A 13,899-nucleotide genomic window follows, 5' to 3' on the forward strand; every position below is an offset into this window, starting at 1 on the left:
TGGTCAACATGGTGAAAACCCATCTCTACTAAAAACACAAAAATTAGCCAGGCATGGTGGTGTGTGCCTATAGTCCCAGCTATTCAGGAGGCTGAGGCAGGAGAATCACTTGGACCCGGGAGGCAAAGGTTGCAGTGAGCTGAGATGCGCCACTGCACTCCAGTCTGGTGACTAAGCAAGACTCCGTCTCAAAAAAAAAAAAAAAAAAAAAAAAAAAAAATTCTGATTTTAGTGAAGAACTGAAGAAAACAGTCCTAGAAATTGGACAAAATCCCATACCAAAATCCTTGGCTGTTCACCCAGGCTATGTCTCCTACCTGTTCCCTTCCGTCACCAGTGGCTTCTCTGGGTGAGTGGTGGAGGCCATAGGAATGGGAACATCATGGGCCACATCCTCTTGTCCTTCGTGAAGCAGTGGAAGGAGGTCCTCTTCAGCTGATTCAGCTGACTTCTTACTCCCTTGATGGGACCCTCCATCAATCAGGTTTCCAAAATTACCTGCAGAGGCAGTAGCAAGAGGAAAGGGGTCAGGTGTTGGTAACCAGAATCAGTCTGCTTGGCATAAAGGATCCAAGCTCATGTTCTCCCATGGCAATAAGGTAAGCTGTCATTATGAAAGTAGAAAGAGCAATGATCAGACCAACAAGACTGACAATGACGATGAGCTATCAGTTCTATCCATCTTATTTTCTCTTTTGTAATAACTACACAAATGACAGATTAGAAAATACGATCAACTAAAAAGAGTCGCTAGAAATCACAAAACTGTTATAACCATTTAAACATTAGAGTGTATAACCTTGCAAAACTTTTAATAGAGATGTTGGTAAAGAATCATAGATATGTCATTTTGTAACTTGCCTTTTTCACTAAACAAAATATCATGAACACCTTTCCAAACCTGCTTCTTCTCTAAGAGAAGACTTCTTGTCTAAATCCCCAAAGACAAAATTATGTTTGAGAGAGAGAGAGAGGGAGAGGGAAGCAGAGTAGGGAGAGAGGGAAGGAAAACATTATTTTTTCCCCTACAAATAGGGCAGCTTTTGTGCTACAAATATCCTTGTATAGGAATAGATATTCCCTGCAGCCATATTGGTGTCATTGATCTTTCCATTTTATAATCTAATGTCAAATGCTTTAAAAGATTTAGATGAACATTTCTCTTTTGGAAGGAGCTGCAAAATTAGCCATATTACAGAGTTGGTTGACTGTTCAAGAAAGGTTCAGGATCAAAAGTCCACAATCACGTGGACCCCTTAACTTGGGAAGCCTTCCTAACTTCTCCTTCTCTAACCCCTGCCTCTCCTCTCCAGGCAGGCCAGGTATCACTATTCTGTCTCCCTGCAGTAGTCATTGGTGGTGCCCCACCCAGATCCTCTTTACCAGGAAGGAGCCCTCGAACCCCAGATACTGAGATCACTGCTAATAGCTTACAATAGCCACTTTCCATGGAGAACTGCCTTCCCCTGATGGAGTCTGCCTCTCCACGGAAGATTATAAGGCCCCCTTCTTGTGCCTGAAGCCACTCACAGCTTGGTGTGGGGATGTAAAAGCCCAGCCCACTTGCCTCAAAATGGGGCCAAGTCTGTGATGCCACTCACTTGAGAGCACCTCACAGGATCGGGCTGTGGCTGGTCTCCCTGCCCTCAGAGACCTGCCCTATGCTCCATCACCCGCTTCTCCCGAGAGCATGCCACCCAAACCTCACATGTATGAGAATCTTCCCAAGTTTCGTTTCTGGGAACCTAACCTAAACAGGTCCCTAACATCACATCATATTCCCATCATTCCTCTACCATCTTGTTTTCAGATAATTTACTTAGATGTCTATAAATGTCTTGAGAATGAAAATAGTATCTTGCTAATTTTTGTGTCTCCACTGGTCATGGAACAAACGCAGGGAGGGTCTTGATTCGTATTTAGTGAATCAGTGACCTCAATGTGTTTCTATGTCCATAAGAGTCTTTCTCCCAGTTCATTCCAATACATTCTTTTCTTCCCTTCTCCATTATTCTTACCTTAGGAATAATACTAAAATACCTGAGAGAAGCATAATAATATCCTAGAAAGAGAAGGAGACTTAGAGTTAGCAGGCCTTGTTTGAGTCCTCTTTTTAAAATTCACCAGCTATATAAGCTGAGGTGGTTATTCGACCTCTCTCGATATCCATTATGGCTGAAACCACTGAAATTGTTGTAAGTCAATCACGAAGGCAGAGCACGAGAGCAGAGAGCTAGGATAATTAGATGGGGTTTTAATAGCACAACAGGGAAGAGAATTGAGACAACTGGGAAGAGTGTGGCTAAAGGGATGAACCATGTAGTCTGAGATGGACAGAGATGAAAGTGAAACAGAAGAAAGAGTTGGGTATCTTCATGAGTCAAAGGGAAGATATTATAGTAAGAGACAATGAGAAGAATGGAGGGCAGGGCCAGAGAATAGGCTACTGGAGAGAAGGCCAGAGCGGGGGACACTCCCATATGCAGCTCACTACCTCCCTGTGGAACCCAGTCAACTAAGGCAATTTACTGCCTATTGGCAAGTTCTTCCTTGGATAGACCCCAAGTCACCCCACTTTTCACATATGTCCATGTCTTCTTAGACCCATCCTAGAGCCCCACATCATAAGCCTCCTTCCTCTTCTCTGGCCCTTTGATGCTTAAAGCCAGCTTCCAGGTCTCTCTCAGTCCCCACCCAAACCTGTCTTCTCAGAGCTAACCCTCCCGGGTCCCTCTGCCCTCTCTATAAAGATACATGTTCCCAAAACGTATCTCTACTTTCTGGTCATGCAGACAGGAGATTCTTTGTGAGGTTTCCAGCTGTATGGCTTAAAAGGGCTGTATTTCATCTCTATTTTTTTTCTGCTCTGTTCAAAGAGAGCTTCCTGAATATAAATCATGACCTTCTATGATGGAATGCTCTTTCTGGGAATGGCTTTCCCAGTTGCACAATAGCCCAAGACTTGGGGAGTTACATAATGACATCTACTGTATGCATGGCACTTTGTATGCCTTAACTCCTTAAACTTTTGCAACAACTCTATGAGGAATTCATTTCACACATGAAGAAACTGAGACTCAGAGACATTAAGTGAACTCTGGGTAATGGAACCAGGATTAGGAATCCAAGTATGTCTGAATCTAAACCTATAGTCTTAATCACTTTTGTGAAGTATGAAAATAAATGCAGAGAGAAGGTGGAGCAAGATAGCCAAATAGAACCCTGAAGTGATCACCCCCCACAGGAAGACCAAATTAAACAACTATTCATACAAAATAAGCACCTTCATAAGAACCAAAAATCAGGTGAGTGATTACAGTACCTGGTTTTAACATCATATTAAGGAGAGCAGCACTGAAGAAGGTAGGAAAAACAGTCTTGAATTGCCTATAGGTGATTCATTCCTCCCCATCCCCCAGCAGTGTGGAGAGAAATTTTCTCTCCAAATGGTGTGGAGAGAAAATCTGAGCACTTGGGGATGAAAAAAATGCAGTGATTGTGGAATTTTGTATTGGAACTCAGTGCTGCCTTGTCACAGTGGAAAGCAATACCAGGCAGAACCCAGCCATCGCCCAAGGAGGGAGCATCTAGACCAGACTTAGCCAGAAGCAAATCGTCCATCCTAAGTTCCAGCAAGCTTCACCACTACAGGCTGAGGTGCTCTGCGGTCCTAAATAAACTTGAAAGGTAGTCTAGGCCACAAAGACTGCCATTTCTGGAAAAGTCCTGGTGCTATGCTGGGCTCAGAGACAGTGGACTTGGGGTGCACATGCCCTAGGTGAGACATAAGCTGGGGCAGCCAAGGAATTTTCACTCTTCTCCCAACACTTAGCAGCCCTGGGAGGGACTCCTTCCCTCTGCTTGAGGAAGGGAGTGAGGAGAATAAAGACAACCTTGTCTTGCAACTTGTATACCAGGTCAGCCACAGAATTAGCACCAGGCAGAGTTGTAAGATCCACATTTCAGACCCTAGCCCACAGATGACATTCTTTTTTTTTTTTTTTTTTTTTTTTTTTTTGAGATAGAGTCTCACTCTGTGGTCCAGGCTAGAGTGTAGTGGCTTGATCTCAGCTGGCTGTAACCTCTGCCTCCCAGGTTCAGGCAACTCTCCTGCCTCAGCCTCCCGAACAGCTGGGATTGCAGCCACGCATCACCACACCTGGCTAATTTCTGACACCCAGCTATTTTTAGTAGAGACAGGGTTTCATCATGCTGGCCAGGCTGTTCTCAAACTCCTGACCTCAAGTGATCCACCTGCCTCGGCCCCCCAAAGTCCTGGGATTGCAGGCGTGAGCCACCATGCCCCGTCCCAAGATGACATTTCTAAACACACCTTGGAACAGAAGGGAACCCACTGCCTTGAAAGGAAGAAACCAGTCCTAGCAGAATTAATCATCTACAGACTAAAGAGCCCTTGGGCCTTGGATAATCAGCAATGGTAGCCAGGCAGTACCACCACAGTCCTTGGGTGAGGCTCAGCACCATGCTGACTTCAGGTGTGACCCAACACATTCCCAGCTGTGTTAGCTATGGGGAGAAACCCCTTCAGTTTGAGGAAAGGAGAGGAAAGTATAAAGGGGACTTTGTCTCACAGCTTGGATACCAGCTTGGCCACAATGAGGTAGAATACCAAGCAGGCTCTTGGGGCTCCTGATTTCAGGCCTTCACTCTCCTAGACAGCATTTCTGGACCTGCCTTGGGCCAGAGAGGAGCCCATTGTTGCAAAGGGAGAGAACTAAGCCTGGATTCATCATAAGCAGACTAAAGAGCCCTTGGGCCTTGAGTGAACATTGGTAATCACCAGGCAGTACTAGCTGTAGGACTAGGGTGGTGGTGGTCATGGGGAGAGACTCTGCTGCTTAAGGAAAGGAGAGAGAAGAGTGGAAAGAATGTTGTCTTAACAACTTGGATGCCAGCTCAGCCACAGTAGAATAGAAAACCAGGTAGATTTCTAAGGTTTTAGATTCCAAGTCCTGGCTCCCAGATGACATCTCTGGACCCACCTGGGGCCAGGGGTGAACTCATTTCCCTGAAGGAAAGGACAGGCACCTGGCTGGATTAAGCACCTGCTGATGTACAGCCCTTGGTCCTTGAGTGAACACAGGCAATAGCCAGAGAGTGGTCATCGTGGGCCTTAGGCGAGACCCAGGGATGTGCTGGCTTTGGGTCTGAGCCAGCCCAGTCCCAGTGGTGGTAGCAACAGAAGTGCTTGTGTTACCCCTCCCCCAGCTCCAGGCAACTCAGTACAGAGACAGAGAGTTTCCCTCTTTTTCAGGGAAACTAAGAGAACAAGTGTCTCTGCCTATTAATCAAGAGAATTCTTTTGGATCTTACCCAAGATCACCAGGGCAGTACCTCTACAACTCTGCAAGAGCCACGGTGTTACTAGGCTTGGAGTTTCCCCTAATTCAGATGCAACTGCAGCAACCAAAGAATTAGATCACAACTCCCAAGTCCCTTCAAATATCTAGAAAGCCCTCCTAAGAAGGATGGGTGCAAACAAGCCCAAACTACAAACACTACAATAAATACCTAACTCTTCAATGCCTAGACACCAAATAATATCCACAGGCATCAAGACCATCCAGAAAAACATGAGCTCACCAGGCAAACTAAATAAGGTACTTGTGACCAATCCCAGAGCAGCAGGGATAGGTGAGCTTTCAGAGAAATCAAATAGCTGTATAGAGGAAACTCGATAAAATTCAGGAGAACACAGAGAAGCAATTCAGAATGCTACCAGGCAAATTTAACAAAGAGATTGAATAATTAGAAACAATCAAGCAGAAATTCTGGAGCTAAAAAATGCAACCAACATACTGAAGAATACATCAGTCTCTCTTAACAGCAGAATTAAGCAGAAGGAAGAATTAGTAAGCTTAAAGATAGCCTATTTGAAAATACACAGAGGAAATGAAAAAAAGAATAGAAAAGAATAAAACATGACTACAAGATCTAGAAAATCACCTCTAAAGGGCAAATCTAAGAATTATTGGCCTCAAGGAGGAGGTAGAGAGACAGAATTCAGGGTAGAAAGTTTATTCAAAGGGATAATAACAACAGAGAGCTTCCCAACCCTAAAGAAAGATTTCAATATTCAAGAACAAGGCTATAGAACACCAAGCAGATTTAATCCAAAGACTACCTCAAGACATTTAATAATCAAAGTCCCAAACCTCAAGGATAAAGAACCTAAAAGCAGCAAGAGAAAAGAAACAAACAACATACAAAGAAGTTCCAATACATCTGTCAGGAGACTTCTCAGTGGAAACCTTACAGGACGGGAGAGAGTGGCATGCCATATTTAAAGTACTAAACAATAACAACAAAAACCCTTTTATCCTAGAATACTATATTTAGCAAAAATATCCTTTAAACATGGAGAAATGAAGACTTTCACAGACAAACAAAAACTGAGATTTCATCAACACTAGACCTATCCTAAAAGACATGCTAAAGGGAGTTTTTCAACTTGAAAGAAGAAGATGTTAATGAGCAATAAGAAATCATCTGAAGGTACAAAACTCACTGGTAGAAGTAAGTACACAAAGAAACATAGAATATTATAATACTGTAATTGTGGTGTCTAAATTACTTGTATCTTTAATAGAAAACTAAAAGATGAACCTATCAAAAACAAATAACTACAACAACTTTAAGACATGGACAAAATACAACAAATATTTTAAAGTGAGTGGATGAAATTAAAGTGTAGAGTTTTTATTCATTTTCTCTTTGCTGTTTTTTTTTTTTTTTTTTTTTTTTTTTTTTGCTTCTTTATACAGTGTTATCATCAATTTAAAATATGGGTTATAAGATCATATTTCAAGCCTCATGGTAACCTCAAATCAAAAAACATACAACAGATGCACAAAAAATTAAAAGAAATTAAAACATGTCAGAGAAAATTGCCTTCACTAAAAAAAAGGAAGGAAGAAAACGAAGACCATGAAACAACCAGAAAACAAATAACAAAATAGCAGGAGTAAGTCCTTATGTATCAATAATAAAATTGAATGTAAGTGGATAAACTCTCTAATCAAAAAATATACAGTGGCTGAATAAATAAAAACACAAGGTCCAATAATCTGTTGCCTACAAGAAACACACTTCACTTATACACAGACACTGAAAAAAAAAATGAAGAAGGATATTCCATGTAAACGGAAACAAACAAAAAACAGGAGTAGCTATAATTATATTACATAAAGCAGATTTCAAGATAAAAATTATGAAGAGACAAAGGAGTCAATTCAGCAGGAGGATATAACAATTGAAAATACACAGGTGGCAAGATGGCCGAATAGGAACAGCTCCAGGCTCCAGCTCCCAGCGCGAGTGACACAGAAGACAGGTGATTTCTGCATTTTCAACTGAGGTAACAGGTTCATCTCACTAGGGAGTGCCGGACAATCAGTGCTGGTCAGCTGGGGCAGCTGACCAGCGAGAGCTGAAGCAGGGCGAGGCATCACCTCACCTGGGAAGTGCAAGGGGGAAGGGAATCCCTTTTCCTAGCCAGGGGAAATGAGACACCCAACACCTGGAAAATCGGGTAACTCCCACCCCAATACTGCGCTTTACCAAGGGTCTCAGCAAACCGCACACCAGGAGATTATATCCCATACCTGGCCGGGAGGGTCCCACGCCCACAGAGCCTCCCTCATTGCTAGCACAGCAGTCTGAGATCTAACTGCAAGGCAACAGCGAGGCTGAGGGAGGGGCGCCCGCCATTGCTGAGGCTTAAGTAGGTAAACAAAGCCACCAGGAAGCTTGAACTGGGTGGAGCCCACAGCAGCTCAAGGAGGCCTGCCTGTCTCTGTAGACTCCACTTCTGGGGACAGGGTACAGCTAAACAAAAAGCAGCAGAAACCTCTGCAGATGCAAACGACCCTGTCTGACAGCTTTGAAGAGAGCAGTGGATCTCCCAACATGGAGGCTGAGATCTGAGAACAGACAGACTGCCTGCTCAAGTGGGTCCCTGACCCCTGAGTAGCCTAACTGGGAGACATCCCCCACTAGGGGCAGATCGACACCCCACACCTCACATGGTGGGGTACACCCCCGAGACGAAGCTTCCAAAGCAAGAATCAGACAGGTACACTCGCTGTTCAGCAATATTCTATCTTCTGCAGCCTCTGCTGCTGATACCCAGGCAAACAGGGTCTGGAGTGGACCTCAAGCAATCTCCAACAGACCTACAGCTGAGGGTCCTGACTGTTAGAAGGAAAACTAACAAACAGGAAGGACACCCACACCAAAACCCCATCAGTACATCACCATTATCAAAGACCAAAGGTAGATAAAACCACAAAGATGGGGAAAAAGCAGGGCAGAAAAGCTGGAAATTCAAAAAATAAGAGCGCATCTCCCCCTCCAAAGGAACGCAGCTCATCACCAGCAATGGATCAAAGCTGGACGGAGAATGACTTTGACGAGATGAGAGAAGAAGGCTTCAGTCCATCAAACTTCTCAGAGCTAAAGGAGGAATTACATACCCAGCGCAAAGAAACTAAAAATCTTGAAAAAAGAATGGAAGAATGGATAATTAGAATAATCAATGCAGAGAAGGCCACAAATGAACTGACAGAGATGAAAACCATGACACGAGAAATACGTGACAAATGCACAAGCTTCAGTAACTGACTCAATCAACTGGAAGAAAGAGTATCAGCAATTGAAGATCAAATGAAAGAAATGAAGTGAGAAGAGAAGTCTAAAGAAAACAGAGGAAAAAGAAATGAACAAAGCCTTCAAGAAGTATGGGATTATGTGAAAAGACCAAATCTACATCTGACTGGGGTGCCTGAAAGTGAGGGGGAAAATGGAACCAAGTTGGAAAACACTCTTCAGGATATCATCCAGGAGAACTTCCCCAACCTACTAAGGCAGGCCAACATTCAAATTCAGGAAAGACAGAGAACGCCACAAAGATACTCCTCGAGAAGAGCAACTCCAAGACACATAATTGTCAGATTCACCAAAGTTGAAATGAAGGAAAAACTGTTAAGGGCATCCAGAGAGAAAGGTCGGGTTACCCAGAAAGGGAAGCCCATCAGACTAACAGCAGATCTCTTGCCAGAAACTCTACAAGCCAGAAGAGTGTGGGGGCCAATATTCAACATTCTTAAAGAAAAGAATTTTCAACCCAGAATTTCATATCCAGCCAAACTAAGTTTCATAAGTGAAGGAGAAATAAAATCCTTTACAGACAAGCAAATGCTTAGAGATTGTGTCACCACCAGGCCTGCCCTACAAGAGACCCTGAAGGAAGCACTAAACATGGAAAGGAACAACAGGTACCAGCCATTGCACAAACATGCCAAAATGTAAAGACCATCGATGTTAGGAAGAAACTGCATCAACTAACGAGCAAAATAACCAGCTAATATCGTAATGACAGGATCAAGTTCACACATAACAATATTAATCTTAAATGTAAATGGACTAAATGGTCCAATTAAAAGACACAGATGGGCAAATTGGATAAAGAGTCAAGACCCATCAGTTGGCTGTATTCAGGAGACCCATCTCACATGCTGACACACACAGGCTCAAAATAAAAGGGATGGAGGAAGATCTACCAAGAAAATGGAGAACAAAAAAAAAGCAGGGAGAACAAAAAAAAATGCAATCCTAGTCTCTGATAAAACAGACTTTAAACCAACAAAGATCAAAAGAGACAAAGAAGGCCATTACATAATGGTAAAGGGATCAATTCAACAGGAAGAGCTAACTATCCTAAATATATATGCACCCAATACAGGAGCATCCAGATTCATAAAGCAAGTCCTTAGAGACTTACAAAGAGACTTAGACTCCCATACAATAATAATGGGAGACTTCAAAAACCCACTGTCAACATTAGACAGATCCACGAGACAGAAAGTTAACAAGGATATCCAGGAATTGAACTCTAACTCTGCACCAAGTGGACCTAATAGACATCTATAGAACTCTCCATCCCAAATCAACAGAATATACATTCTTCTCAGCACCACATCACACTTTTTTCAAAATTGACCACATAATTGGAAGTAAAGCACTCCTCAGCAAATGTACAAGAACAGAAATTATAACAAACTGTCTCTCAGACCACAGTGCAATCAAACTAGAACTCAGGATGAAGAAACTCAATCAAAACCGCTCAACTACATGGAAACTGAACAACCTGCTCCTGAATGACTACTGGGTACATAATGAAATGAAGGCAGAAATAAAGATGTTCTTTGAAACCAATGAGAACAAAGATACAACATACCAGAATCTCTGGGACACATTTAAAGCAGTGTGTAGAGGGAAATTTATAGCACTAAATGCCCACAAGAGAAAGCTGCAAAGATCTAAAATTGACACTCTAACATCACAATTAAAAGAACTAGAGAAGCAAGAACAAACACATTCAAAAGCTAGCAGAAGGCAAGAAATAACTAAGATCAGAGCAGAACTGAAGGAGATAGAGACACAAAAAACCCTCCAAAAAAATCAATGAATCCAGGAGCTGGTTTTTTGAAAAGATCAACAAAATTGATAGACCGCTAGCAAGACTAATAAAGAAGAAAAGAGAGAAGAATCAAATAGACGCAATAAAAAATGATAAAGGGGATATCACCACCGACCCCACAGAAAAACAAACTACCATCAGAGAATACTATAAACACCTCTATGCAAATAAACTAGAAAACCTAGAAGAAATGGATAATTTCCAGGACACTTACACTCTTCCAAGACTAAACGAGGAAGAAGTTGAATCCCTGAATAGACCAATAGCAGGCTCTGAAATTGAGGCAATAATTACTAGCCTACCAACCAAAAAAATCCAGGACCAGACGGATTCACAGCTGAATTCTACCAGAGGTACAAGGAGAAGTTGGTACCATTCCTTCTTAAACTATTCCAATCAATAGAAAAAGAGGGAATCCTCCCTAACTCATTTTATGAGGCCAGCATCATCCTGATACCAAAGCCTGGCAAAGACACAACAAAAAAGATAATTTTAGACCAATATCCCTGATGAACATTGATGCAAAAATCCTTGATAAAATACTGGCAAACCGAATCCAGAAGCACATCAAAAAGCTTATCCACCATGATCAAGCGGGCTTCATTCCTGAGATGCAAGGCTGATTCAACATATGCAGATGCAGAAAAGGCCTTTGACAAAATTCAACAGCCCTTCATGCTAAAAACTCTCAATAAATTCGGTATTGATGGAACGTATCTCAAAATAATAAGAGCTATTTATGACAAACCCACGGCCAATATCATACTGAATGGGCAAAAACTGGAAGCATTCCCTTTGAAAACTGGCACAAGACAGGGATGCCCTCTCTCACCACTCCTATTCAACATAGTATTGGAAGTTCTGGCTACAGCAATCAGGCAAGGGAAAGAAATAAGGGGTATTCAGATAGGAAAAGAAGAAGTCAAATTGTCCCTGTTTGCAGATGACATGATTGTACATTTAGAAAACCTCATCATCTCAGCCCAAAATCTCCTTAAGCTGATAAGCAACTTCAGCAAAGTCTCAGGATACAAAATTAATGTGCAAAAATCACAAGCATTTTATACACCAGTAACAGACAAACAGAGAGCCATATCAGGAATGAACTTCCATTCACAATTGCTTCAAAGACAGTAAAATACCTAGGAATCCAACTTACAAGGGATGTAAAGGACCTCTTCAAGGAGAACTACAAACCACTGCTCAGTGAAATAAAAGAGGACGCAAACAAATGGAAGAACATACCATGCTCATGGATAGGAAGAATCAATATTGTGAAAATGGCCATACTGCCCAAGGTAATTTATAGATTCAATGCCATCCCCATCAAGCTACCAATGACTCTCTTCACAGAATTGGAAAAAACTGCTTTAAAGTTCATATGCAACCAAAAAAGACCCCGCATTGCCAAGACAATCCTAAGTCAAAAGAACAAAGCTGGAGGCATCACGCTACCTGACTTCAAACTATACTACAAGGCTATAGTAACCAAAACAGCATGGTACTGGTACCGAAACAGAGATACAGACCAATGGAACAGAACAGAGCCCTCAGAAATAATACCACACATCTACAGCCATGATCTTTGACAAACCTGAGAAAAACAAGAAATGGGGAAAGGATTCCCTATTTAATAAATGGTGCTGGGAAAATTGGCTAGCCATAAGTAGAAAGCTGAAACTGGATCCTTTCCTTACTCCTTATACGAAAATTAATTCAAGATGGATTAGAGACTTAAACGTTAGACCTAATACCATAAAAACCCTAGAAGAAAACCTAGGTAATACCATTCACGACATAGGCATGGGCAAGGACTTCATGTCTAAAACACCAAAAGCAACAGCAGCAAAAGCCAAAATTGACAAATGGGATCTAATTAAACTAAAGAGCTTCTGCACAGCAAAAGAAACTACCATCAGAGTGAACAGGCAACCTACAGAATGGGAGAAAATTTGTGCAATCTACTCATCTGACAAAGGGCTAATATCCAGAACCTACAAAGAACTCAAACAAATTTACAAGAAAAAAACAAACAACCCCATCAAAAAATGGGCAAAGGATATGAATAGACATTTCTCAAAAGAAGACATTCATACAGCCAACAGACACATGAAAAAATGCTCATCATCACTGGCCATCAGAGAAATGCAAATCAAAACCACAATGAGATACCATCTCACACCAGTGAGAATGGCAATCATTAAAAAGTCAGGAAACAACAGGTGCTGGAGAGGATGTGGAGAAATAGGAACACTTTTACACTGTTGGTGGGATTGTAAACTAGTTCAACCATTGTGGAAAACAGTCTGGCGATTCCTCAAGGATCTAGAACTAGAAATACCATATGACCCAGCCATTCCATTACTGGGTATATACCCAAAGGATTATAAATCATGCTGCTATAAAAACACATGCACACATATGTTTATTGTGGCACTATTCACAATAGCAAAGACTTGGAATCAACCCAAATGTCCATCAGTGACAGACTGGATTCAGAAAATGTGGCACATATACACCATGGAATACTATGCAGCCATAAAAAAGGATGAGTTTGTGTCCTTTGTAGGGACATGGATGCAGCTGGAAACCATCATTCTCAGCAAACTATCGCAAGAACAGAAAACCAAACACCTCATGTTCTCACTCATAGGTGGGAATTGAACAATGAGATCACTTGGACTCGGGAAGGGGAACATCACACACTGGGGCCTATTATGGGGAGGGGGGACGGGGGAAGGATGGCATCGGGAGTTATACCTGATGTAAGTGACGAGTTGATGGGTGCTGTCGAGTTGATGGGTGCAGCACACCAACATGGCACAAGTATACATATGTAACAAACCTGCACCTTGTGCACATGTACCCTAGAACTTAAAGTATAATAATAAAATAAATAAATAAATAAAAAGGAAAAAAAAAAAAAGAAAATACACAGGCCACCAATGCTGAAGCACCCAGATTTATAAAGGAATTATTATTAGAGCTAAAGGGAAAGATAGACCCCAACACAATAATAGTTGGAGACTTCAACACCCTACTTTCAGCATTGGAAAAATCATCCAGACAGAAAGTCAACAGAAAAACATTGGACTTAATCTGCACCATGGAACAAATGGACATAATAGATATTTATAGGACAGTTCTTCTAATGGCTACAGAATACACATTCTTCTCAGCACATGGATCATTCTCAAGGACAGACCATATGTTAGGCCACAAAACAAGCCTTTAAAAATTCAAACCAATTAAAATTATATCAAGTATATTCTCTGATTACAATGGAATAAGACTGGAAATCAATAACGAGAGAAATATTGGAAATTATATGAGCACATATAAACAATATATTCCTGAATGGCCAGAGGGTCAATAAAGAAATTAAGAAGGAAACTTAA

The 13,899-nt window shown here is 41.7% G+C and overlaps 2 protein-coding genes across 2 annotated transcripts in view; both read right to left on the reverse strand.

Annotated features, from left to right (window-relative positions):
- Window positions 1–13,899, reverse strand: part of NDUFB9 (NADH:ubiquinone oxidoreductase subunit B9) — a 576,062-nt gene that overhangs the window by 541,934 nt on the left and 20,229 nt on the right. The gene's annotated exons all lie outside the window — the stretch shown is intronic.
- Window positions 1–13,899, reverse strand: part of FER1L6 (fer-1 like family member 6) — a 286,778-nt gene that overhangs the window by 115,353 nt on the left and 157,526 nt on the right. Inside the window, exon 13 of the mRNA XM_050801779.1 lies at window positions 318–498. Within this exon, the coding sequence (XP_050657736.1) occupies window positions 318–498 (181 nt within the window). The remainder of the gene's footprint in view (window positions 1–317; window positions 499–13,899) is intronic.

Source organism: Macaca thibetana, chromosome 8 (genome assembly GCF_024542745.1).
Source record: "Macaca thibetana thibetana isolate TM-01 chromosome 8, ASM2454274v1, whole genome shotgun sequence".
Lineage (NCBI taxonomy): Eukaryota > Metazoa > Chordata > Mammalia > Primates > Cercopithecidae > Macaca > Macaca thibetana.